This window comes from Mobula birostris, chromosome 8, assembly GCF_030028105.1.
Source record: "Mobula birostris isolate sMobBir1 chromosome 8, sMobBir1.hap1, whole genome shotgun sequence".
NCBI lineage: Eukaryota > Metazoa > Chordata > Chondrichthyes > Myliobatiformes > Myliobatidae > Mobula > Mobula birostris.
The window spans coordinates 126,146,212-126,172,852 of NC_092377.1; the positions used below are offsets into that span (position 1 = coordinate 126,146,212).

At 46.9% G+C, this 26,641-nt stretch overlaps 1 protein-coding gene across 7 annotated transcripts in view; it reads left to right on the plus strand.

Annotated features, from left to right (window-relative positions):
* The first annotated feature begins 1,039 nt into the window (after positions 1–1,039).
* The window catches only part of LOC140201667 (B-cell receptor CD22-like), a 57,650-nt gene continuing 32,048 nt past the window's right edge, over positions 1,040–26,641 (plus strand). For 3 of the 7 annotated variants that reach the window (XM_072266137.1, XM_072266135.1, XM_072266136.1), the window contains exons 1-5: positions 1,044–1,278; positions 10,190–10,245; positions 24,279–24,632; positions 25,390–25,683; positions 26,098–26,367. In XM_072266137.1, coding sequence (XP_072122238.1) covers positions 10,200–10,245; positions 24,279–24,632; positions 25,390–25,683; positions 26,098–26,367 — 964 coding nt within the window. In that variant the 5' untranslated portion in view covers positions 1,044–1,278; positions 10,190–10,199. Of the gene's footprint in view, positions 1,279–10,189; positions 10,246–18,896; positions 21,036–24,278; positions 24,633–25,389; positions 25,684–26,097; positions 26,368–26,641 lie in introns of those variants that run through there. The other 4 variants (XM_072266134.1, XM_072266138.1, XM_072266132.1 and 1 more) reach the window with 4 other exon arrangements.

A 26,641-nucleotide genomic window follows, 5' to 3' on the forward strand; every position in this document is an offset into this window, starting at 1 on the left:
TGCCCCAAAGAATGAATGACAGTAAAATGTTAGAACACCAAAGGGCCCCAAGCTCCCCTCTCCCACCCACAAGCAGCAGTAAGGCAATGTCCACCCCTCCCTCCCCGACAAGCAAAAAAACATTGACACCACCCAATGAGCACTCAAGCATGCAGCAAAGCATCAAGAAAGACACAGTCTTGCAGTACCCCAAAGACTACTCGTTCACCTGGTATTCGACATACCACCTGGTCTCTCTGTCCCTAAAAAGGGAAAAAGAGGTGTCCCCATTTAACAGCGAGAGGGGAAACATAACAAAACAACTCACTGATTCATGGTGTTAAAAGTCTGTTGCATCGCTTTGTCCGAGATCTGTACCTCTTGTTCGCCCACGGCACATCAGTCAGCGGCAGCCCACCTCCGGAGCCACGAAAATCCAGCACCCTAAAGGTGCACCTGTCTTCTAGTCCGCGTCCTTGGCATATCAAAAAGTGGCCGGTCATGAGGGCCTGTGAACAGGTCATGTTCCAGCAAAGAACCGAGGTCAGAGTGTAACTCCAGGTCAGGGTCTTCAAAAGAACCTGAAAGGGGGAAAAGGAGATATCAAAGATAGAAATAAAGCTGTTTCTGAAGATGCAAGCAAAGGATTTGCCATTTACAGTTACTGTTCTATAGATTTTCTAAGTATGCCTGCTGAAAAAGAATCTCAGATTTGTAGGTGGTGAAATGTATGTACTCTGAAAATAAACTTTACTTTGAACTTTAAAATCCATCTTCCTCCCCACCCTTCCCCCTTCCTTGTTTGTGGATCATCATTGCAAATTCCAGACCTGCTGATGGGGGAATGCAGAAAGAGGGTGGTTCCTCGGAATTGTGATGGTGGGGAGGGGGGGAATATTGTTGAGTAGGGGAGTGATTTAAGGTACTGAAAGTGTATGTAGACTTGTTTACCACCACAGGAGATGGAAAATATGAAGCAGAGTCAGCAGAGCAGAGAGTATCCCCACCCATGATCAAACTACGCATGTTCATCTGTATCTGTCAAGTTGAGAGTGTAACAGGAACAGCCCTTCTGTCATCTCACTTCCACACTGCCTTCCAACCCAGCCACACGTCTCTGTGACTCTAACCACCAGGAGGGGGATTTCCGAGAGTCCTCCCACACGGAGGAAGTACTCCCCACCCGACCCCCAATCCATGTAACCCCTCCGGATCCCACAACAGGATCAAAGCCAACATTTCTCGCCTCCGTTTGCCCGAATCGGTTCAGGAAGAGGTGAATCCGATCTAAGGCTGCTGGTGAGAGACGTGACAGTTGGGGTTCAGGGGAGGCACGATTGGGTGTGGGGTGGGGGGAGAGGTGGGGAGACTCTGTAACTAATTTAACTCTGGCTTCTGTTGGTACTTGCAAAGTTACCTCATCATCGACACAGATTTAAGAAAGGGTAGCCAAGTTTGGCAAAGTTTCTTAGAGTTTTCTGTTTGGCATTGTCACAGACAGAATTGTGCAAGGGCAAACAGTAGTGGTTGAAGTGTACAAAGCTTAAAATCGAATGATCGTTAAGCAGAATTAGAACATGCAGGAGGTGTACGTGTGGGGGTTAATGGACAGAGAACATTGTACTTGTATTAGATGCGGGATCAAACAGAGCCACTTCACGAGTTACACCCGGGAGGATCGTCTGTCATATCCCCAAGCTTGTGGCTGATGTGATGCTGGGAGGGTGGTGAGAACAATTTGTAGGGATCAAGAAAAGAGGGAGACAGAAAATCTGGTGGGAGGCAGCAAGGTCATCCCCAGAGAGAGAGAAAAACAAAAAGTAACGCTGACATTTAATGGTGAGGGACTGTGAGTCCCCTGAGTCCTGAGGTCTAGTTGTGACAGCAGACACAGAACATAGAATACAGAACACAGAAAACAGAACATAAAGCATCGAACATGACAACACACTACAGCCCTTTGTCCCACAATATTGTGCCATTCTTTTAACTTACTCCATTATTATTGTAACCCTTCCCTCCAACATAAATAACCTTCATTTCTCGTTTGTGCATTTAACTGTCTAAGACTCTCTGAAATTAAGCTAATGTATCTACCTCTGCCACCACTCTGATGGTGTGTACCATGCACTCATAACACTGTATAAAAAAAAAACTTATTTCTTGCATCCTCCGATCACCTTTAAGCTATGCCCTCTTATAATCACCATTGCTGCTTTGGAAAATAAACTGCTGCTCTTCTCTCTGACTATGCATCTCATCATTTTATACAGCTCTCTCAAGTCGCCTCTCGTCCTTCATTACTCAAAGAGAAAGCCCTCGCTCACTCAACCTCTCCTCATAAGACATGCTCTCTAATCCAGGCAGCATCCTGGTAAATCTCCTCTGCACCCTCTATAAAGCTTATGCATTCTTTTTATAACGGACAGGGGAGGACCCAGAGGATTGGATGATAGGTAATGTTGTTCTGCTGTTTAAAAAAGGCTCTTAACATTAACCAGGAAATGATAGACTGATGAGTCTGACATCAGCAGTGGGAAAGTTATTCTAACAAACCGGATATATAAACATCTGGGAAAACATGGATTGATTAAGGATAGTCAGCATAGTTTTGTGTGTGGCAGGTCCTGTCTAATTAATCTTATAGAGATTTTGAGAAAGTTATCAGGAAAGTGGATGAAGACAAAGAAGTGGACGTTATCTACATGGACTTTCATAAGGCACTTCACAAAGCCCCACATGGGAGTTCGTCAAGAAGGTTTAGTCACTCAGCATCCAGGATAAGGTAGTAAACTGGAAGAGACATTGACTTTGTGGGAGAGTCAGAGAGTGGTAGTAGAGGGTTGTCTCTCTGACTGGAGGCCCGTGACCAGTGTTATGTCACAGGGATTGGTGCCGGGTCCTTTGTTGTTTGTCATCTATATCAATGATCTGGATGATAATGTAGTTAACTGGATCAGAAAATTTGCAGATGACTCCAGGATTGGGGGTGTAATGGACAGTGAGGAAGGCTGTTGTGGCATTTAGAGCAATCTGCATCATTTGGAAAAATGAGCTGAAAAATAGTAGATGGAATTTAATGCAGACATGTGTGAGGTGTTGTATTTCAGCAGGACCCATCATGGTAGGTCTTACACAGTGAACGGTGGGGCACAGAGGAGTGTGGTAAAACAAAGGGATCTGGGAATACGGGTCCAGAATTTGTTGAATGTGGCGTCACAGGTAGACAGGGTCGTAAAGAAAGCTTTTGGCCCATTGTCCTTTATATATCAATGTATTGAGTAGAGGAGATAGGATGTTATGTTCAATTCATATAAGACATTGGTGAGACCTAATTTGGTGTATTGTGTGCAGTTTTGGTGACCTATTGACGGAAAAGATGTAAACAAGTTTGAAAGAGTACAGAGAAAATTTACAAGGATAATGACGGGTCTGGAGAGCCTGAGTTATAAGGAAAGATTGAATAGGTAGGACTGTATTCTTTAGAACAGTGAAGATTTGATAGAGGTATACAAAATTATGAGGGGTATAGATTGGATAAATGCAAGCAGCTTTTTCCACTGAGGTTGGATGGGACTACAACCAGAGGTCATGGATTCAGGGTGAAAGGTGAGAATTTCAAGGGGAACATGAGGGGAAACTTCTTCACTCAGAGGGTCTTGAGAATGTGGAATGAGCTGCCAGCACAAGTAGTGAACTCGATTTCAATGTTTAAGAGAAGTTTTGAGAGGTACATGGTTAGTAGGGGTATGGAGGGCTACGATCCTAGTGCAGGTCGACGGGAGTAGGCAGTTTAAATTGTTTCAGCACTGACTAGATGGGCCAAAGGGAATGTTTCTGTGCTGTACTTCTCTATGACTCTGTTACTAATGAGATGACCAGAAGGAAACACAATACTCCATCCAGAGCTGAACACAATACTCCAACTAGAACTGAACACAATACTCCACGTGTGGTCCAACCAGGGTTTTATAGAGCTGCAACATTATCTTGCAGGTCTTGAACTCAATCCCCTCACTGCTCTCTTAATAACCCTCTCACCTTGCCCACAGCTTTCAGGGATCTATGGGTGTAGACTACCCTTGTGCAGGTACAGAGAGCAGGCAGGAGAGGAAAGGGCATGGGGGTGTTCGTCGACAGTTGGAGGTAGAGAGGAGTGCCTCACCCCTATTCCCATGGGGGGGGGGGAAATGGCCCCTGGAATACCATGTACTGTTATGGTCTCCATCACTGAGGAAGGTCAGACTCCCTTCTGGTGGAGGAAGTGGTGAACATTTGTCAGACCAATTGTTGGGACGGTGGTGTTGGGTGGGGGGATGTTGTTTGGAGAGATCAAGCAGATTGGGACATGTGGTCCCCTAGAATACAGAAGGAGAATGGGGTGGAGGGAGTCTCATTGTTCTAACAGGGAAAAAAACAGGATGTTTACCCCAGGGATAAGAGGTCAGACTGAGAGGCATGGGATGGGAAGAGGTTTCTTCACCCCAGCAGTGGGAAGTCTTGGAAATTTCTCCTCCCCCCAACCCCCAGAGCTTGGTCAGAGGGGAAATGCAAGACAGAGAGAATTAGGAGATGAAGGAGAGGTTTAGTACAGGAAGCCTGGGGGCTGATCAGTTGGGATCTCGCTGCAGGGAGGAACGGTGAGGAGGGCTGAATGGCCTGCTGACAGTTTCGGTTCCTCATCTTTTAGCACCCTCGAGAGGGGAGAGGGGAGGAAGGGATGTCCACAGCCAACTCTGGTGTGAGACGCTGGCGGAGAGGGTGGGGGAAACAGATAAATCTACCTCCCCCCTCACCAACCAAACCCCCTCTATGCAATGGCTCTCCAACTCTCTCCCCTCCCTCTCTAGCCCTGTTCTCTCTTCCCCCCCATCCCACCAACCTGACCTTTTCTGTGCAGTGGCTTCCCAGCACTCTCCCCTCCCTCTCTACCCCTGCACTGTCCCTCCCCCTCATGTACTCTCCCCACCCTATGTCCCCCCTTTCCCTCTCCCGACACATTTCACGCATTCCCCCTATCCTCTACCACCACACTCCCCAGCCTCACATTCCCCCTCCCCTCATTCTCTCCTCCCTCTCCCCCACCCTGTCCTCCCCCTCTCCTCTCACTCTCTCCCCTCTCACTACCCCCTCCTTCTCCCCTCACTCCTTCTACACCTCTTCCCTCTTTCCTGTCACTCTCCCCTCCCTCTCCTCCCACCCTCTCCTCTCTCTCTCTCCTACCACCCTCTCCCCTCTGTCTCCTCCCACCTCCTCCCCATCTCTGTGCCTCGTTCCCTCTTCCTCCCTCCCTCCCTCATTATCAGTCATCTCTCTCTCTCATTCCATTCCTCCCTTCCTCTCTCTCTATACCCTCATGGTCTCTGACTCCCCTATTCTCTTCCCTCCTGTGTCTCTCATTCCCTCACTCTCTGCTCTCCCTCATTCTCCCTCCTCTCCAGAGAAGCTCTTGGGCTGCAGTCGCAGATGTGAGGGAGTGCCTGAGGCTACCTCTGTCAGAGAGGGGCAAAGAGAGAGGGAGGGAGAGACAGAGGGGATAAGAGTACAAGGGAAGGCGGGAGAGAGAGTGGACGGGAGGGGAGGGGGAGAGAGGAGGAGGGAAAGGGAGATTTATTATTTGATTAATTATTATTAATAGCTTTGTTGTATGCACAGTTTGTTCTCTTGTGCACACTGGTTGTTTGAATGACTTTGTGCGTAGCTTTCCATTGATTCTATTGTATTTATTTACATCTTCTCTTGCCGCCGGAAAATGAATCTCAGGGTAGCATATGGTGACATATATGTACTGGGGTAATAAATTTATATTAAACTTTCAAACACCTCTGTGTTTCACCACTTCCTCTTGCAGCCCAGTCCAGATATCAGCCTCACTGCCTGTGTAAAATAATTGCCCCTCAGATCCGCTTTAAACCTCCTTCTCTCACCTCCCCCCACTTCCTTCTCAGAAACCAGAACGTAGAACAGTGCAGCACGGGAGAGGCCCAGTTCACTTGTGATGAAAGGTATTGTCTGCCCTATCTCCAGCTCTCATTATCTCGGTTATATAACCAAAGTCTTGGCTTCCACAGCCACCTGTGGCCAGATTCACCACTCTGTAGCTGAAGAAATTTCTCCTCAATTCTGTCCTTGTATTCTGAGGCTGTGGGTTCTGGCCCAGACTCTCCCACTGTAGGAAACACCCTCTCCATGTTCACACTGTCTATGTCTTTCAATGTTCGGCAGGTTTCGATGAGATCACCCCCTCAGCCTTCTAAACTCCAGAGCCATCAATAGTGCCTCATGCATTAACCCTTTCATTGCCAGAATCATTCTCATGAACATTCTCTGGACTCTCTCCAAACAGGGAGATGTATCTAACCCTGGCAGGGACGGGGATGGAGGGAGGCGCAGTTGAAAGGAAGACGAATGTAAACTGAAACTGAGAGGTTTGGGAGAACGAGGAGGGGAGGTTCAATGTGTTAAGTTTGCTGAAAGTGGCAGAGAAAGTGGTTAAGAAGCTGACAGGAAGCTGGTTTTATAAATAGATCACAGAACTAAGATGGTGAAGGAGGTACAGCAGACACTTGTTCTGCAAACATGTGCATAGAGTTGGTGCAGGGGTTTTGGCTGCCTGGTTGGCAGAAAGTGTCTACTGCTACCGACCATCACTGTGGCACTTGTATGTGTCCAGGACAAAGAAGAAGGCAGGAAAACTCATTGTGGACACTACACACCCTGCAAACTGCCTTTCCCAAAAGTTCCATCTGAAAGTACCTATAGGGCGATTAAAGCAAAAACCTTCATGCAAACAAGGCGAGCACGGTAGTGTAGTGGTTAGTGTGACGCTTCACAGCATTAGCAATGAAGGTTCAATTCTCACTGCTGTCTGTAAGGCGTTTGTACGCTCTTCCCGTGTCCTTGTAAGTTTTCTCCCGGTGTTCCATTTCCTCCCACATTCCAAAGACATACAGATTAGGGATAGTAAGGCTTTCTGGCATGGGAAGAGGCCATTCTGCCCATCACCTTCCTGAAGGCAGAATGGCCCCTGCCCATGTCAAAGAGTCATACTATTCCTAACCTTGAGTTCTGAAATGAGTGGAGACCTCATTGAAATGTACCGTTCTTCGCAAATGGGGAGGGTGTTTCTTCAGGGTGGGGCTGCCTTGAAACAAGGTGTCATCTGTTCCATACAGACATTTTCAGGAGTTAACTGCAGTCAGGAACCGGTGATGGAGTGGTGCTGAGGTTGAATGGGGTAGGGGGCTCAAAGGGGTAAATGCCTCCTGATTTATGTAACCCTGCCAATCCATATTCCTGAAGCACACAGCTGCAAGGGTTTTATGTGTTCAAGCCCTCTGATCTGGGGGCTTCCAGAAACCCCACCCTGTCATTAAGGTCAGAGGGGGCAAGAAAGGTTTATGTGGATGTTACTAGGAAGTTAAACCAGGGCAGGATGTACACAGTGAACGACAGGGCCCTGTGGAGTGTTGTAGAACAGAGGGACCTTGGGGTACAGCTACATGGTTCCCTGAAAGTGGACACAGATAGTTAGGGCTGTGATGAAGGTGTCTGGCATGCTGGCCTTCATCAGTTTGGACACTGAGTACAGGGGTTGGGACCTCAGCTTACAGCTGTACAAGACAATGGTGAGACCACACTTGGAGTACTGCGTGCTGTTCCAGTCCCCCAGCTACAGTGAGGGTGTCATTAAACTGAAGAGGGTGCAGGAAAGATTCACCAGGATGTTACCAGGACTGGAGGGCTTGAGTTATAAGGCAAGGCTAGACAGGCTGGGACTGTTTTCCCTGAAGTGAAGGAGACAGAGGGGTGACCTTATAGAGGTTTATAAAACCATGAGGGGTATTGATAAGGTGGATGGTCACAGTATTTTCCCCAGGGGAGGGGAGTCTAAACCTAGAGATATAGGTTTAAGGTGAGGGTGGGCCATCAGCGGTAGGCACAGAAGTAGGCCATTTGGCCCATCAAGTCTGCTCTGTCATTTCATCATGGCTGATCCATTTCCCTCTCTGCCTTCTCTCCATATTCCTTCAAGCCCTGGCGAATCAAGAATCCATCAATCTCAGCTTTAAGTATATCCAATGGCTTCAGTCTGCAATTCAACAAGCCTTTCTCCTCTCTGTGCTGAAGTAGGGCTGCGGTCTGCAGCTAACCGGTTCCTGAACCGGCTGCAGTGATGACTGGCTTTGTCACTCTGAATTCACTTTCGTCAACTTTATTTCTGAATGTTATTTCCTGACTTTTTATTGTTTGCACAATTTACTCCACTTGACAAACATTGGGTGTTTGGTGGTGATCTTATTTTAAATGGGCTCTATTGGGTTTCTTTGTTTAGTGGCTGCCTGTAAGAGATAAACCTCAAGGTTGTATATAATATATAAACTTTGATAATAAATATACTTTGAAACTTGTACTTTAATGATTGAGCCTGCAGTGCAGGGGTCCCAACCTGGGGTCAATGGACTCCTTGGTTAATGGTAGGGGACCATGGCTAAAGAAAGATTGGGAGCCCCTGCCCTCCTGAATCCCACAGCTTCACTGCTCTCTGCAGAATCTCTTGTGTTTCTGCCTCTCACCCTGTCTGGTTCCAGCACATCCTCTGAGAGGGTGCAGAGAGAGGCAGGGGAGGAAGAGAGAGAGGGAGATGGAGTGGAAGGAGAGGGAACAGGTGGGGAGTGGTGGTTAAGGCTAGTGGAGAAGTGGGGATGAGGAAGATGGGGGAGAGGCAGGGGAGGGAGGTAGAATGATGTTGGACAGAGAGTGAGAGACGGTGTGGAGGGAGCAAGGGAGGGGGATCAGGAGTTCGGGAGGGGAGATTGTTGGTAGAGGTAGAGAGAGGAGGAGAAAGAGCCCTAAGTGGACGAGGCAGAGACAGAGATAGAGAGGAGGGAGAAGAGAGGTTACAACAAGAGAGAAAGAGAAAGAAAAATGGTGAAAGTATGGAGACAGGGGTAGGAGAGGATGGAAACCATCTCATTCACCTCAACCTCCATTTCCCCTAACCCTCTCCTTACACTCCACACTCCCTATGGTCTATCTCCCTCTTCTTGTTACTAAATCCTCTCTATTCTGTACTCCCCTCTTTCCCTCACTCCCTTCCCCTCCCTTTCCCACTTCCTCACCTACCTCAATGCCATTTCCCCAATCTCCCCTCTCCCCTGTCTTTCCACACTTTACTCTCTATTCCTGTTTCTTCCTCTGTCGCCTCCTCTCCTCTCCCTCAACCAACTCATTCCTTCCTCCCTTCCCTCTCCCCGCTCTCTTGTCGCACTCTCCACCTTTCCCTCTCTCTCCACTCTTACCCCTTCTTCCCAGTTTCATTCTCTCCCCACCTCTCCCTCCCCTCCCTCTCCCTTCTCCTCTCACATCCTCACTACCTCCACAGTTAGCCCTCCCTCTCTCTCCCAACTCTTTTCTACCCTACCCAGTCTGGCTCTCTCGCCACCTTCTCACTCCCACCCTTTACAATTTCTCTTTCTCTCTATCTTACTTGCTCTGTCTCTTTCCCCATCTCTCTTCCTCTCTCAGTCACTCTCTTCCCCATTCTCCCTGTTCTCTCTCATTTTCTCTCTTTTTCACCCTCTCCATCTCTCCCCTTTTTCACCCCACTCTCTTCCTGTCCCTCCTCCCTTTCTCCCTCTCCTCTGGAGTTGAGCTGGATGACATAATGAGCCCATATAGTGTCCAGCGTGCCCTGCATTTCTACAGACAGGGACCAGATACCAGCTGCAATTCCTGCGATTGATGAGTGAGTGGTGAATCTGAGCCCGGGGACCCCTGTGTGAAAACACCCTCCGCACCAGCTCACCACCCGCCTCCATCCCTGATCTTGCTCGTGGGATCCTTCACATCCCCCCACCTCACCACCCTGCCACTACCCAGAGAGAAAAGTTATACACATGAGCAAGTCAGAATGATTCAGTTCCTGGAAACACCATCTCACACCAGCTCCACTCCGCATTCCCGATAACTTCATCCCCAACAATCTGTCAGTCCCACACTGCCAGCCACTGAGATTCCCCACTCTCTGCAACAGGGAATTCTGAGGATTTCCAAATCTCGGAGTAAAGAGATTCCAAATCCTAGTTCCCTCCGTCCTGACACTGAGTGATCACAAGACACTGGGCTGGAGGGGTCGGGGTGCAGGAATGGATTCTGAGGTGAATCAGACACCCTTTGCCAATAATTCCTGTCTTGTGTTTAATTACAGACGCTTCAGAATGATGATGAAAACCATCCTACTGCTGCTCCTCAGCATCCTCCAGGGTAGGTACATCGAAGGTGGAACTGGAGTTTGCTGAAGAAGGCAAAAGTTTTAAATATGGAGAGGCAGAGCTGGGGAAAGGGAGAAGACTGGGAGTAGCATTAAAGGGTACGGAGAAAGTAAAGGGAGAGTGGGGATTAAAGAGGTGGGAATGATGTGGGTGGAATTATGGGTCAAAGGGAGTGAGAGGACAGTGGATATTAATGGGTGCAGTTACTGAGGGGAGAGTGGGAATTAAAGGGTGCAGTTACTGAGGGGAGAGTGGTAATTAAAGGATGCTTTTATTGAAGGGAGAGTAGGTATTAAAGGGTGCAGTTACTGAGGGGAGAGTGGGAGTTAAAGGGTGTAGTTACTGAGGGGTGTTGCGTACCCCGTAACTGGGTTGCCAAACCAGCTGAAATGGACCACTTCGTTGGAGTCTGGATTACTGGAACTAAGAAAGTTTTATTAAAGAAATAAGCAGCAATGTACTCTAATACTAAGGATATAAATGCCACAGGTTAGCACTGAATAAACACACATGTACACAGAACTAGGATAATAGGATCAATCCAGCTCTATCACAGTCTAGAGGTAAAATGTTCAATCACAAGTGACAGAGTTCAGTTTAGTTCAGTTCGCAGTAATCGCTGTTGTGCCATTGAAGAGAGAGAGAGAGAGAGCGAATGCTGATATTCGAATCGGATTCAGCAGACCTTTGATATTCCTCGTAGTTAGCTTTTGGGCGAGCCCTTTGTAATGTCTTCTGAGGTCACCGACTGTGACCCCTCCGTTTTCAGATACGATCGTTCCTCTGCGGTGAACCCGGCACCCAGGCAAGGGTGGACACACACACCGGGTTCCCGCCGACCGTATCTTTCCACCCTGTGCATCTATGGCTGATCCCGCAATCAGTCCTCCAAAAACACCCACCGACTTGTGGGAGGCACACCGCTTCCAGGGTCTCGTTACCTCATGGTGCCGTGTGTGGTGTCTGTTGCCTTAGCGAACCCGTCCCTTTTTATCCCCCCTGTTGGGGTATCGCCTGTCCATCAGAAGTCAAACAGTTCAGGGTTCAAACGGAGCTGGTCTTGACAAAACTCAGACCAGTGTCTCCTTCCGTTAAACTCTCTCGTCTCTTCAATAACATTTCCAAATTCTGCTCCATTGTCTTACTTATCTCTCTCCTGAAGACAGATGGCAGATCAACTGATGATCCCACTGGTGCTAGCAAAGGACAGTTAACATCTTAGTCTATGTGTACTTTTGTAACCCTCTTTTGTCACACCCCTCCCCTTTGAGGATTTTTACCAGGGTAAAAATGATAAGCATGAATACATTATTAGATACCCACAAATATACATCTTCATCAGCTATTTGGCTAATACAGAGAATTTTAAGTTGTCAACACCTTGACAGACAGTCAGCAATCACATTTTCCGTTCCTTTTATATGTGTAATTTTTATATCAAGTTCCTGTAGCACCAGACTCCAACTTAGCAGACTTCATAGTGGCCAAAAACACTAATGAATTGTGATCAGTGTGACTTCTTAGTGGTTTTCGCCCCGGACACAGATAACAAGGGTCGTCCCATACCAACTTAGCATTCTTTGGCAAGGGCTTTGTAAGAGGGTGGGTACTATCCGCAAAGTTGTTTTTTTCTCTGCAAAACTTCCGATAGTACCCTACCATCTCCAAGAATCTTCTCAGGGCTCTCTTGTCTGTCGGGGTGGGGACTTCAGCGATAGCCCGCACCTTAGCTTGCATCGGAGCCAGCTGCCCCTGTCCTACCACAAATCCCAGGTAAGTGACTTTTTCGTGGCCGAATTCACTCTTTGTGAGGTTTATTGTCAGGCTGGCTTCAAATAGCTTTTTAACAGCTCCTCCCATGTGTTACTCCAGACCACTACATCGCCAATATACACTTCTGTGTTCTTTAGCCCATTTGCCACTGAATTAATCATTGTATAGGGGTGTTGCTCACTAGCTGACCTGATGTGACAACAGCCCCATGTCCCAGCTCTTTGCATCGCCTCGCGACATCTAGACCTACGTGTGCGTGCCAGTTAATTAGCTTTATCAATGGCCCGCTTTGTTCGGGGGTTAGGTGAGAGACCTTATCAGCAAAATGGGTCAAAACAATAGACATCTCTCATCTGGTCGGCACCACACTTATCTTTTCAAACTGGGTCCTTCCCTTATCAGGTGGCATCCTAGCCTCATTGATTTTCATGATATCACCAGCTAGATCTGTTTTCTGATCGTGGTGGGCTTTTAACATGTTAATAGCCTCTAACTGTGTCAACTCACGTCTGCAATAGTCAATAACATCCTTCCTCCTGTGCAACCAGTAAACCTCTTTCATGATTCCGCCGACTGTTTCCCTCCCCCCAAAATGTCCACCGAGGGGTATCTTGTGGGCCAGGTTAAGAATCTCATCCCCATAAATTTTTGGCACCATCCCCCATTCCTCATCTGCGGGTACGGTACTTGGTCTCCCTTTCTTCTGTAGCACTCCCTCCTCCACACAATAGCCTACTGGCTCTCTTTTTAATTCTGCTTCAGAGAGCTGTCTCCGCTGAAACCATCACCTCCTCGTCTCGCTCCTGCGCCTGTACAAACTCCTTCCTGGCTAATGCTAAGTCTGCCTCAGCTCCCTCACTTCCTCCTGTTTCACCATGCTCCTTCTTTTCACTTTCTACCTCCTCCTGGTACAAGGCTGGTAGAAACGTCTCAGCTAAATTTACTTCGGCAGTCTTTCTGGACACACGCCGAGTCACTGCGCAAACGGGATAAACCTGTGAGTCCATGGGCGGGGCCTCGATGCTGGCAGGCTGACCTGTCAATCTCACTGCCGAGAACACAATTCCCCCGGCGAGGTCATTACCGAGCAAGACTTCCACGCCTTTCATCGGTAGTTCAGGCCTCACCCCGATCGTGACTAGTCCAGAGACCAAGTTGCTTTGCAGGTGTATCTGGTGCAAAGGGACTGCCTCAGTCCCTTTTCCAATGCCTTTTATGACCCTGACTTTCCCAGTCTCGGTCTCTGAACTAAAGTCTAACACACCCTTTAATATCAATGTCTGACACGCTCCCGTGTCTCTCCAGATCTGTACTGGAACTGGGTTTAACCCCTCCTTCACCGACACCCATCCAGCCGAGATAAACCTCTCGCGCCCTTCCTGAACTTTTTCAGACCTTTTCTCTCCTAGCGGTTTGTTCGCTGGCTCAATACAGCCAGTCGGAATCGCCACCTTTCCTTTTCCCATCTCCTTCTTTGGGGCAAAGCACCTGGATGCAAAGTGTCCGACTTTCCCACAATTATAACAGACGACCCCAGGAGACTTCCTACCAGACTGCTCCCGGTCTACCTTATCCTTCTCACTAGTCCCCGGCTTACTTTCTGACTTTTCTGGTGGGCTCTCTCCGCTGTCCTGACTACCATTCTGGTAGCCTTTACTCGGGGCAAACTTCATTTTATGCGTCAACGCGTACTCATCCGCTAACTTAGCAGTTGCAGCTAACGTGGCTGCCTCTTTCTCATCTAGGTAGGGTCTCATACCTTCAGGGACACAACCTTTAAACTGCTCAATCAGGATCAGCTGTAGCAGTCTGTCATAATCCCCATTTACCCCCTTCGAGGCGCACCAACGCTCACAATATGTCTGCATCTCACGGGCAAACTCTAAATACATGCGGTCCCACTGCTTCCTCGCATTCCGGAACCTCTGCCGGTATGCCTCCAGGACCAACTCATAAATCCTGAGGATGGCCTCTTTCACCACCTCATACCTCTGGGCATCTTCCGCGAACAAAGCTGAGTAAGCTTGTTGGGCTTTTCCTTTAAGTACACTCTGAAGCAAAACAGCCCACTTATCCCTCGGCCAGTCCTGACTTGCAGCAACTTTTTCGAAATGGAGAAAGTACCAATCCACATCGGTATCGTCAAATGAAGGAACCAGCCTAACCTCCTGGGTCGCCCTGAACCCTCCACCTTGGTTCGGCATGGGCCCCTGCTCTGCCATCATCTTTAACCTCTCCAGCTCGAATTCCCTTTCCCTCTGTTTCTCTACTCGCTCCAACTGCCTCTTTTCTCATCGTCATTCTAACTGTTTTTTTTCGTGTTCTAGCTGCCGTACCCGGAACTCGTGCTCAAGTCTCAGTTTTTCAAGCTGCACCTGTACTGCGTCTTCACCAGGTTTTCCAATAGACATCATTTCCAGCGCCCCTTGGGGAAACACACCTTTAGACACATAATGCTCTATGATAGCTCTGTGTATCTCCTCTCTCCTCATTGTCGACTTCCCCTTAACAGGATTCAACCGTTTGGCCACAGCTGCCAATTCCGCTTTCCTGGCATCCTCTGATGCCTCCCAAGTCAGCGTCTTTAGAAATTCCTCAATTTCCATTTCTGCTGTTTGCCTTTTCTTTCTTTCAGGAATTTTAACCCAATCAATTTACCCCATCCCAAATTTAGCATTCAAAATCCTGGACGAGCCCCCACTTATGTTACATACCCCATAACTGGGTTGCCAAACCAGCAGAAATGGACCACTTCATTGGAGTCTGGATTACTGGAACTAAGAAATTTTTATTAAAGAAATAAGCAACACAGTACTCTAATAGTCAGGATATAAATGCAACAGGTTAGCACTGAATAAACACACATGTACACAGAACTAGGATAATAGGATCAATCAAACTCTATCTCAGTCTAGGGATAAAATGTTCAATCACAAGTGACAGAGTTCAGTTTAATTCAGTTCACAGTAATCGCTGTTGTGCCATTGAAGAGAGAGAGAGAGAGAGAGAGAGAGAGAGCGAATGCTGATATTCGAATTGGATTCAACAGACCTTTGATATTCCTCGCAGTTAGCTTTCGGGCAAGCCCTTTGTAATGTCTTCTGAGGTCACCCACTGTGACTCCTCCATTTCAGATACAATCGCTCCTCCGCGGTGAACCCGGCACCCAGGCAAGGGTGGACACACACACCAGGTTCCCGCCGACCGTATCTTTCCACCCTGTGCATCTATGGCTGGTCCCGCGACAGAGCTCCAAAAACTCCCACCAACTTGTGGGGGGACACACCGCTTCCAGGGTCTCGTTACCTCGTGGTGTCGTTTGTGGTGTCTGTTGCATTAGCGAACCTGTCCCTTTTTATCCCCCCTGTTGGGGTATCGCTTGTCCATCAGACTTCAAACAGTTCAGGGTTCAAAAGGAGCCGGTCTTGACAATACTCAGACCGGTGCCTCCTTCCGTTAAACTCTCTCGTCTCTTCATTAACATTTCCAAATGCTGCTCCATTGTCTTACTTATCTCTCTCTCCTGAAGACAGGTGGCAGATCAACTGATGATCCCACTTGTGATAGCACAGGACAGTTAACATCTTAGTCTATGTGTACTTTTGTAACCCTCTTTTGTCACAGGGGAGAGTGGGAATTAAAGGGTGTAGTTACTGAGGGGAGAGTGGGAATTAAAGGGTGTAGTTACTCAGGGGAGAGTGGGAATTAAAGGGTGTAGTTACCGAGGGGAGAGTGGGAATTAAAGGGTGTAGTTACCGAGGGGAGAGTGGGAATTAAAGGGTGTAGTTACTGAGGGGAGAGTGGGGATTAAAGGGTGTAGTTACTGAGGCAAGGATGGGTATTAAATGGTGCAGTTATGAAGGGAGACTGGGAATTAAAGGGTGCAGTTACTGAGGGGAGAATGGGAATTAAAGGGTGTAGTAACTGAGGGGAGAGTGGGAATTTAAGGTGGCAGTTACTGAGAGGAGAGTGGGAATTGACTGGTACAGTACCAGAGAGAGAGAGTGGGTATTGAATAATGTAGAGAGAGAGAATACTAAAGGACATGGGAAGGGGGGAGTGGGTATTAAAGCGCATAGCGAGTGAGGGAAACATGAAATATTTTCACATGCTCTCCTAGGTCTCTGCATGTTTCCTCAAGTGAAATGTCCAGAACTGGACTGGATTATCCAGCTATTGTTAAACTGATGTCTCATAGCCTAGAATGACGCAGAACACAGCAGAGCACAGCAGAGGAACAGGCACTTTGGCCCACACTGAGTCCGTGCTAACCCTGGTGTCCATGTAACATCCCATCTGCCTGTGATGTCCAGCTGCTTCCACTCCCTGCACATTTGTTTCAGCACAACCTTGTGGGCCAAAGGGCCTGTTGTCGTACTGTACTGTTCTATGTCACATTTATGTCCATATCTAAGAGCCCCATCACAACCTCTGTCACATCTGTCTCCACCAGCACCCCTGGGATCACATTCCAGGCACCCACCACTCTCTGTGTAAAATCCCTTTCCACACATCTCCTCTGAACTTTCCCCGTCTCTCCTTAAAGTAATGCCTCCTTGTATTTGACATTTCTAGCCTGGGAAAAAGACTCTGTCTACTCTATCTCTGCCTTTCATAATCTTATTAATGCTGTCAGATCTCTGAGCTTCCGACACTCCCAAGAAAATATCCCAGGTTTGTCAGACTTCTAACAGCTCCTGCCCTCTAATCCAGGCAGCGTCCTGGCGAGTGTCTTCTGCACCATCTCCAAATTCTCCACATCCTTCCTGTGATGGAGTGACCAGAACTGGATTCATTACTCAGCTTACAGCCCAACCAAAGTTTTGTAAATCTGCAGCGTAACTTCCTGACTTTGGGACTCAGGGTGTACAACTAACAAAGGCAAGCATGCGGTCTGCTTTGACCTCACACTCCATATCACTATAATCTTCTACCTTATTGTTTACCTGCCCTGCACTTTCCTGACACGGTCACAGTTCTTCTGCATTCTGTTATGGTTTCCCTCACTCTCACTCCCTTCTCTCACCTCTCCCAGTCCCCCCTCTCTACCCCCTCTTCCCCTATTCCCTTTTCTCTTCACCTCTTTCCCTCCTTCCCTCCCACTTCCCTCTACGCCCTCTATTCATTCTCTCCCTCTCTCCCCTCCACCCTCCCCCTCCCCTCTGCCTCTGCCTCTAGTCTGATGAAGAGTCTTTGATCTGAAATATTGACTGTCTACCTGCTGAGTATTTCCAATGCCTTCTGATGTTATTTCTCCAAGGTCTATATGACAGCTTTACTTCCCTAGTCTTTGTCATCGGGATCTGCCCCATTCTCTAACCACCTCCCTTTTCCTCTCCTGGTGAACTGTGCATACCTGACCAAATTCTTCTGGAGGCTAAAGAAATTCAACAAGTCTCCAGTGACCCTCACCAATTTCTAATCAATTCACCACAGAAAGCCATGTTTCATGGCTTTGAATAGCAACTGATCTGCCCATGGGAAGAAACACAGAGAGTTGTGAACAGCTCAGTCCATCATGTCAGCTCCGGTGCCGTATTTAAATTTGCTGACAACACCACTGTCGTTGGCTGAATCAAAGGTCGTGATGGATCAACATACAAGCTGGAGACTGAAAAGCTGGTTGAGTGGTGTCACAACCAGCTCAACGTCAGAAAAACCAACGAGCTGGTTATCCACTGCAGGAGGAGTAAACTGCAGGTCCATGAACCTGTCCTCACTTGAAGATCAGAAGTGGAGAGGATCAGAAACTTTAAATTTCCCAGCATTATCATTTTGGAGGATCTGTCCTGGGACCAGAACATAATGTCATCACAAAGGAGACACGACAGCACCTCTACTTTCCCAGAAGTTTGTGTAGATCTGGAATTTCATTAAAAACCTTGACAAATTTCTATAGATGCACAGTGGAGAGTATCATGAGTAATTCTGTTAGGGCCTGGCATAGATCCAGCCCGGTCCATCACAGGAAAAGCCCTCCTCGTCACTGAGCACATTTACATGGAGCACAGGCACAAGAAACCAGCATCCACCATCCAGAATCCCCAGCATCCCCAGCATCCAGGCCTTGTTCTCTTTTTGCTACTTCCATCTCGTAGGAGGTACAGGAGCCTTTGTTCATTGGTAATGAGACGTGTCGTATGACGTTGGTGATCATGGTCTTTCCATGACCATGATAGTTTTTGGCAATTTTTTCCACAAAAGTGGTTTGCCACAGGAGCCTCAAATCCTAATAAAACAGATTGAGGAAGAGTTATTGCTGTACACCAGGGTTTCTCAACTGGAGTTCCGCAAGAGGTGGTTAGGGGCTCCGCCAGAGGTCATGATTAAAAAAAATAAACATAGTTTTTTGAACTTTGCACAACACCATTAGCAATCTCATTAGTGGTCACTCAGCGCAGTGTGCAGTAGGACTGTGTTTATTTAGTTGAGTCTGGAGGGGAGGACGGTCGGCTTATGAGGAGCGTGAAGTGTGTTTTCTGAGCATTGAATGGACTCGCCCAACTTGGGCAGTGATGTCTGCCTCTCCAAGTGTAAAATACACAGGGGTATTTTATTAACCTTTGTGTGGTACGAACATGTCTGATGGTCCATTCTGGTGATTTTTGAAGTGGAGGTATGAGATAGAAGAAGCGTATTCTAGGCAGAGTCCTACGGACAATCCTGATAAGGTTAATGATGAAGAATTACAATCTTCTGCATCATTTCACTGCAATAGTGCAACAATGGACACAAAACGTCTGTCTTTACAATGAAAGCTACTTACCAATGGGTTTTATATGGACTGGCGATCGAGGTTGCCCTATTCGATTGTGCCTAGTCTGTAGCAAACAGCTAACAACTGCAGCAATGGTTCCAGCAAAATTGAAAAGATACTTAACTGCAAATCACAGCCATGTGACATGTAAAAGCATTGATTATTTTAAATGGCTATTGGAATCTCAAAACAGAGTAAAGCTTTTGTTAATAAAGTCACAGCCAGTAGAAAGATCAGGAAGCAAGTAATTTAGTACTAGAACTTATCACCCAGAAAAATGAAAAGCCACACAGTTGGTGAGAACTTAATAATGCCAACATGTAAAATGCTAGGACAAGGTGCAGAACAAGAAATTGAAAAGGTTTCACTCTCGAACAGTCAGATAAGGCAATGCATTGATGACATGTCACATGATGCTGAAGAGGTTTTGTTTGAGAAACTGAAAAACAACAACTTCTCTATCCATGTTGATGAGCCAACAGATTTCACCAATAAATGTCATGTTGTAGCATTTGTAAGACTTGTAAATGAAAGTGAAAACTTTTTCTGTTGCAAAGAATAACCCAAAACAAGCAAAGGCCAAGATATATTTAATGTTTTATCTTCATATCTGGAAGCAAAAAGTCTGTCTTGGAGGAACCATGCTGGCAGCTATACTGATGGTGGTCCATCGATGGTCGGCTCCATGAGAGGTTTCATTTCTCTTGTGAGAAAAGAAAATCCTGACGTTGTCACAACACACTGCTTTCTTCACACAGAGGGTTGATGTCAAAACTCAAGTCAAGTCAAGTCAAGTCGCTTTTTATTGTCATTTCGACCATAAACTGCTGGTACAGTACACAGTAAAAACGAAACAACGTTCCTCCAGGACCATGGTGCTGCATGAAACAACACAAAAACTGCACTAGACGAAGTGAGACAACACAGAAACTACACTAGACTATGTAAGACAACACAGAAACTACACTAGACTACAGACCTACACAGGACTACATAAAGTGCACAAAACAGTGCAGGGCAGTACAATAAATAATAAACAAGACAATAGGCACAGCAGAGGACAAATTACAATATAATACTAAATGATGTAGATGTCAGTCTAGACTCTGGGTATTAAGGAGTCTGATGGCTTGGGGGAAGAAACTGTTGCACAGCCTGGTTGTGAGAGCCTGAATGCTTCGGTAACTTTTGTCAGATGGCAGGAGGGAGAAGAGTTTGTATGAGGGGTGTGTGAAGTCCTTCACAATGCTGTTGGCTTTACAGGTGCAGCATGTGGTGTAAATGTCAGTAATAGCGGGAAGAGAGACCCCAATGATCTTCTCAGCTGACCTCACTATCTACTGCAGGGTCTTGCGATCCGAGACGGTGCAATTCCCAAACCAGGCAGTGATGCGGCTGCTCAGGATGCTGTCGATACATCCTCTGTAGAATGTGGTGAGGACGGGGGGTGGGAGATGGAATTTTCTCAGCCTTCTCAGAAAGTAGAGACGCTGCTGGGATTTCTTGGCTATGGAGCTGGTGTTGAGAGACCAGGTGAGATTCTCCGCCAGGTGAACACCAAGAAATTTAGTGCTCTTAACGATCTCAACGGAGGAGCTGTCAACGTTCAGCGGAGATTGGTCGCTCCATGCTCTCCTGAAGTGAAAAAACACTTGAAGATGAAAAATGTTCTGGATGGTGCTACAAAAATGGTTATCTTTATTAAACAAAGACCAGTTCACTCGAAAATGTATAAAAAACTGTGAAAACCTGGAGAAAGAGCATACCGATCTCCTGCTACATACAGATGGTGGTTGAAAGTTGAATTGCAGGAGTACTTCCAAGAAAATAGTAGGCCAGTTTTTGATGAGTGCTTTGAAGATTAAGAATGGCTGCAGAAATCAGCCTACTTAGCAGACATATTTCATCATATGGACCAGTTGAACAGGTCTCTGCAAGGCCTTGAAAAAATGTTTTCCTTCAAGTGACAAGATTCTTGGATTTAAGAGGAAAATAACTCTTTGGAAAAATCATGTTGCAAAAGGAAATCTTAAAATGTTTCCACTGCTTGGGCTTGAGAGTGAGGAAGGACATCAGAAAGTCTCGAGTCTGATTGTAAACTACCTGGAAGTACTGTAGACAACATTGGACAGTATTTTTCCTCCAACACAAGTGTATGACTGGCTTTCTCTGAATCTTCTGTTCAGCCAGAGAATTTGACTTTGAGAGAAGAAGATGAACTTTGTGAGCTGCACTCTGACCATGCACTCAAGGTGAGATTTACTGACCAGCTCCTGGACAAGTTCTGAATTTCTATGAAAAAAGAGTATCCTGCCATTCATAGGAAAACAATGAAACTTTTACTGCAATTTTCAACTTCTTACGTGTCTGAGCTAGCATTTTCTTGTTTAACAAGCATCAATAGCAAGGACAGAAATCATCTCATTTCAGTTGAAGGTGAAATCTGTGTGTGCTTATCTCAAGTTCAACCCAGAATTGAATATTTGTGCAGCAAAAAACAAGCATAGTTTTCACATGCTACGCTTATATTTGAGCCTGATAATGTCACTTAGTAAAAAAAGATTTTTTCAAAGTCTTGTATAAAATTGTGTGATTGGCTATATTTTTATTCATATGCTCTAGCTTATGGTTTTTAAGAACTTTAGTATTCAACATTGTCAACATTTTCATGTTGCAAATAGCATTAATTAATATCACTTTACAACTTCTATTTAGATTAAATCTATTGAGCCTACCTTAAGAAAAATTAAGATTAGAAGAACCATAGAACACTACGGCACAGAAAACAGGCCATTTGGCCCTTCTCGTCTGTGCAGAAACATTATTCTGTTAGTCCCATTGACCTGCATCCAGTCCATAACCCTCCAGACCTCTCCCATCCATGTATCTATCCAATTTATTCTTAAAACTTAAGAGTGAGCCCGCATTTACCACGTCAGATGGCAGCTTGTTCCACACTCCCACCACTCTGAGTGAAGAAGTTCCCCCTAATATTGATTGGCACCTGATTAGTTCTAATGGTTTAGATGGGGCAGAATTTGTTAAGTGTGTCCAGGACAGATACCTGTCACAGTATGTTGACAGGCCGACAAGGGGGAATGCCATACTAGATCTAGTATTAGGTAACGAACCAGGTCAGGTCACAGATCTCTCGGTGGGTGAGCATCTGGGGGACAGTGACCACTGCTCCCTACCCTTTAGCATTATCATGGAAAAGGATAGAATCAGAGAGGAGAGGAAAATTTTTAAATGAGGAAGGGCAAATTATGAGGTTATAAGGCTAGAACTTGCGTGTGTGAATTGGGATGATGTTTTTGCAGGGAAATATACTATGGCCATGTGGTCGATGTTTAGAGATCTCTTGCAGGCTGTTAGGGATAAATTTGTCCCAGTGAGGAAGAGAAAGAATGGTAGGGTGAAGGAACCATGGGTGACAAGTGAGGTGGAAAATCTGTCAGGTGGAAGACGGCAGCACACATGAGGTTTAGGAAGCAAGGATCAGATGGATCTATTGAGGAATATAGGGTAGCAAGAAAGGAGCTTAAGAAGGGGCTGAGGAGAGTAAGAAGGGGGCATGAGAAGGCCTTGGCGAGCAGGGTAAAGGAAAACCCCAAGGCATTCTTCAATTATGTGAAGAACAAAAGGATGACAGGAGTGAAGGTAGGACCAATTAGAGATAAAGGTGGGAAGATGTTCCTGTAGGCTCTGGAAGTGAGCGAGGTCCTCAATGACTACTTCTCTTTGGTGTTCATCAATGAGAGGGAACTTGATGATGGTGAGGACAATATGAGTGAGGTTGATGTTCTGGAGCATGTTGATATTAAGGGAGAGGAGGCATTGGAGTTGTTAAAATACATTAGGACGGATAAGTCCCCGGGGCCTGACGGAATATTCCCCAGGCTGCTCCACGAGGTGAGGGAAGAGATTGCTGAGCCTCTGGCTAGGATCTTTATGTCCCCGTTGTCCACGAGAATGGTACCGGAAGATTGGAGGAAGGCAAGTGTTGTCCCCTTGTTCAAAAAAGGTAGTAGGGATAGTCCCGGTAATTATAGACCAGTGAGCCTTACATCTATGGTGGGAAAGCTGTTGGAAAAGATTCTTAGAGATAGGATCTATTGGCATTTAGAGAATAATGATCTAATCAGGGACAGTCAGCATGGCTTTGTGAAAGGCAGATCATGTCTAACAAGCCTGATAGAGTTCTTTGAGGAGGTAACCAGGCATATAGATGAGGGTAGTGCAGTGGATGTGATCTACATGGATTTTAGTAAGGAATTTGACAAGGTTCCACACGGTAGACTTATTCAGAAAGTCATAAGGCATTGGATCCAGGGAAATTTGGCCAGGTGGATTCAGAATTGGCTTGCCTGCAGAAAGCAGAGGGTCATGGTGGAGGGAGTACATTCAGATTGGAGGGTTGTGACTAGTGATGTCCCACAAAGATCGGTTCTGGGACCTCTACTTTTTGTGATTTTTATTAATGACTTGGATGTAGGAGTAGAAGGGTGGGTTGGCAAGTTTGCAGACGACACAAAAGTTGGTGGTGTTTTGGATAGTGTAGAGGATTGTCAAAGATTGCAGAGAGACATTGATAGGATGCAGAAGTGGGCTGAGAAGTGGCAGATGGAGTTCAATCCAGAGAAGTGTGAGGTGGTACACTTTGGAAGGACAAACTCCAAGGTAGAGTACAAAGTAAATGGCAGGATACTTGGTAGTGTGGAGGAGCACAGGGATCTGGGGGTACATGTCCATATTTGCTAAAGCCAGTTATTTTACAGAAATTTCTGATGTTTTCCTTATGAATTTTTAAAATTTATGAAAGGGAAAGAAAGATTAATTTCAAGAAAGGTAAGCAAAGCTTATCTACCCAATATTTTTCAAAGGTTGGCTAAAATACATTTTCTGCTCAAAAGAGCATTGACAATTATTTTTGGATAATTATATCTACAACTTACTGATCATGATAACGTACCGTGAATTGTAGATATAATAATTTTTACGCAGGGGTTCCCTGAGACCTGAAAGTTATTTCAAAGTGTTCCTTCAGGTCAAAAAGATTGAGAAAGGATGCCCCATACCATCAGGCTCCTGAACTGGTGTGGATATATGAACTCGGTATAACTCTGATCTGATTCTACAACCTACAGACTCACTTTTAAGGATTCTACTACTCGTGTCCTCAGTATTTTTTTAATTGACAAATATGAGAGAGATTAATTTCAGGGTGCTTGGAGGAAAATATGGGGGAAATTCTGGTGTTGTACACAGGGAGTGAAGGGTGTGTGGAAGTCGCTGCCAGGGGTGCTGGAAGAGTCAGAGACTTTAGGGATATTTAAGAGACTTTTATTGCGGGACAAAGATGATGGATAAAAATGGAGGGTTATATGGGAGGGAGGGAGGGTTATAATAATCTCTGACTATGTTAAATGGCCGGCATAACATTGCGGACTGAAGGGCCTGTTCCACTGACTGAAGGAGAGTTGTTGTCTCGACAGGAGTTGCCTACTCATGGTGGATGGTCCGAACACCACAGATCATCATGGCCTCAGATGGTTCCTGTGTGCAGATCCCCTGCATCTTCTCTCATCCCGCAAACTATCCACTCGCTGAGGTGAAGTGGTTGAAGGACAACAAGACTCATGGGACCCTTGTCATCGATTCCAAAAAGCAATCGGACCCTCAGTTCCACCAGAGAGCTCAACTCTACCCACAGTGGGAAGCCGAGAAAGACTGCACGTTAACTATTACTAGTGTGTCCCATAGGGATGTGGGCCGGTACTACTTCCGAATGGAGGACAACAGCGGTGGGAAGTACTCTGGGCCGGATGGAGTCCTGGTAAATGTATCAGGTATGTCCACAGACTGGATTCCTGATATTCCTGTCCTGAAGAGCATCTTCTTTTACTGATGCTCTGACCTGTGTATCAGATTGGGAGCACCGTGCATGGCTGCAGTCTCTGTATTCCTGCATTAGACCATACCGAGAGCATTGTGTACAGTTCCAGTCTCCGTATCCCTGGGTCAGACCCACACCGGGAGCACCGTGCACTGTTCCAGTCTCCGTATGCCTGGGTCAGACCCACAAAGGGAGCACCGTGCACAGTTCCAGTCTCCGTATCCCTGGGTCAGACCCTCACCGGGACCATCGTGCACAGATCCAGTCTCCGTATCCCTGGGTCAGACCCACACCGGAAGCACCATGCACAGTTCCAGTCTCCATATCCCTGGGTCAGACCCACACCGGGAGCACCGTGCACTGTTCCAGTCTCCGTATCCCTGGGTCAGACCCTCACCTGGACCATCGTGCACAGATCCAGTCTCCGTATCCCTGGGTCAGACCCTCACTGGGACCATCGTGCACAGATCCAGTCTCCGTATCCCTGGGTCAGATCCATACCAGACACACCAGGCAGTTTCAGTGTCCTTATTCTGGAGTTGGTCCACACTGGAAACACTGCACATGGTACCGGTCTCCATATCCCTGATTAAGCCTCACTGGGAGCACTGTAAATATTCTGATTTCGATATCCCTGGGGTAAAGCACACTGGAGTCCACTGCAATCACACAAACTGCTCACACTGATTAATCCACTCTCTCTTTCTCAGATGTGTCCAACTTGCCAATTATTTCCTCACCTGAGGAGATCATCGAGGGAAGGGAGGTGACGTTAACTTGCTCTGTGAAATACGGCTGCCCAGGTCACCTGACATGGACAGGTTCAGACGGATTAGCTGATCAAACTTCAACAGAACCTCAGCGCACGGACCAGAACATCGCGACAACCAGCCTCACTCTGAGCTTTGTCGCTTCCTACCAGGACCACGGCAGGATACTGAGCTGTGAGCAAACATCCTCACCGGGAAAACTTCCATCCCAAACTATCACCTTAAATGTGAAGTGTGAGTATTGGGAGCTGCTGAGCGTCACGGCAACAGACAACAACCTCGGCTGAGTGAGACCCATCACCTCTCATGTCAGAGTGAGGAGGGTCGGGGTCTAACACAAGACCACAGACTGCGAGGGGTGGTCAGGAGACAGCGCAGTGGGAGGGGTGAAGTGAAGGGCCATTGCAGGAGAGTCAATGGGGTGTTATAAGATGGATAGTGAGGAGGGAGTGCTCTGGAAGGGGCATTGAGGAGGAAGGAGCTCTTTGGGAAGAGGGTGAGGAAGGAGTGCTGTGGGAGGGGCAGTGAGGAGGAAGAACTGTGGGAGGGGCAGTGAGGAGGAACCACTCTGGGAGAGTCACATTGTGCTCCTCTGCTCTATGAAGGATTAAACCCTTTCTCTGACATTTGGGTCTTTTGATTCCACAGATGCTCCCAGGTTTGCTCACCTCACCATCTCTCCCTTCAAGACCATCGGTTTGCGTGAGTCTGTGACATTGGAGTGTGTAGTCGGGGACAGTAACCCTCCAGTAACAAGCTACAGTTGGTATCGATCAAGTAGTACAAATTCCAGGAGAGAGGAGACATCAAGTGGAACACGTCAGATCTACAGTACTGATAGAGACACGGAGTACCGATGTGAAGCCGTCAACTCACTAGGAAAAGCCACCTCTGAGAGAACTAAACTGCCGGTGTATGGTTTGTATCGAGGGCTTCGACCTTGTTATATTCATCAATCAGCTGCCCTGTGACCTGACCCGAACCATCCCATTCAACCATCATCCATTCACTCAGCATCCTGCACCGGACGCCACCATCTATCGCCGACACCCCTCCCCGTCTCTGTGACCCCATTCTGGTCCCTGGACCCCCACTGTCTCTGTAACCCCCTCCGGACCCTACACCCCTCCCTGACTCTGTAACAAACTCCACCCCCGGCCTCTACACCCTTGCCCATCTCTGTGACCCCATT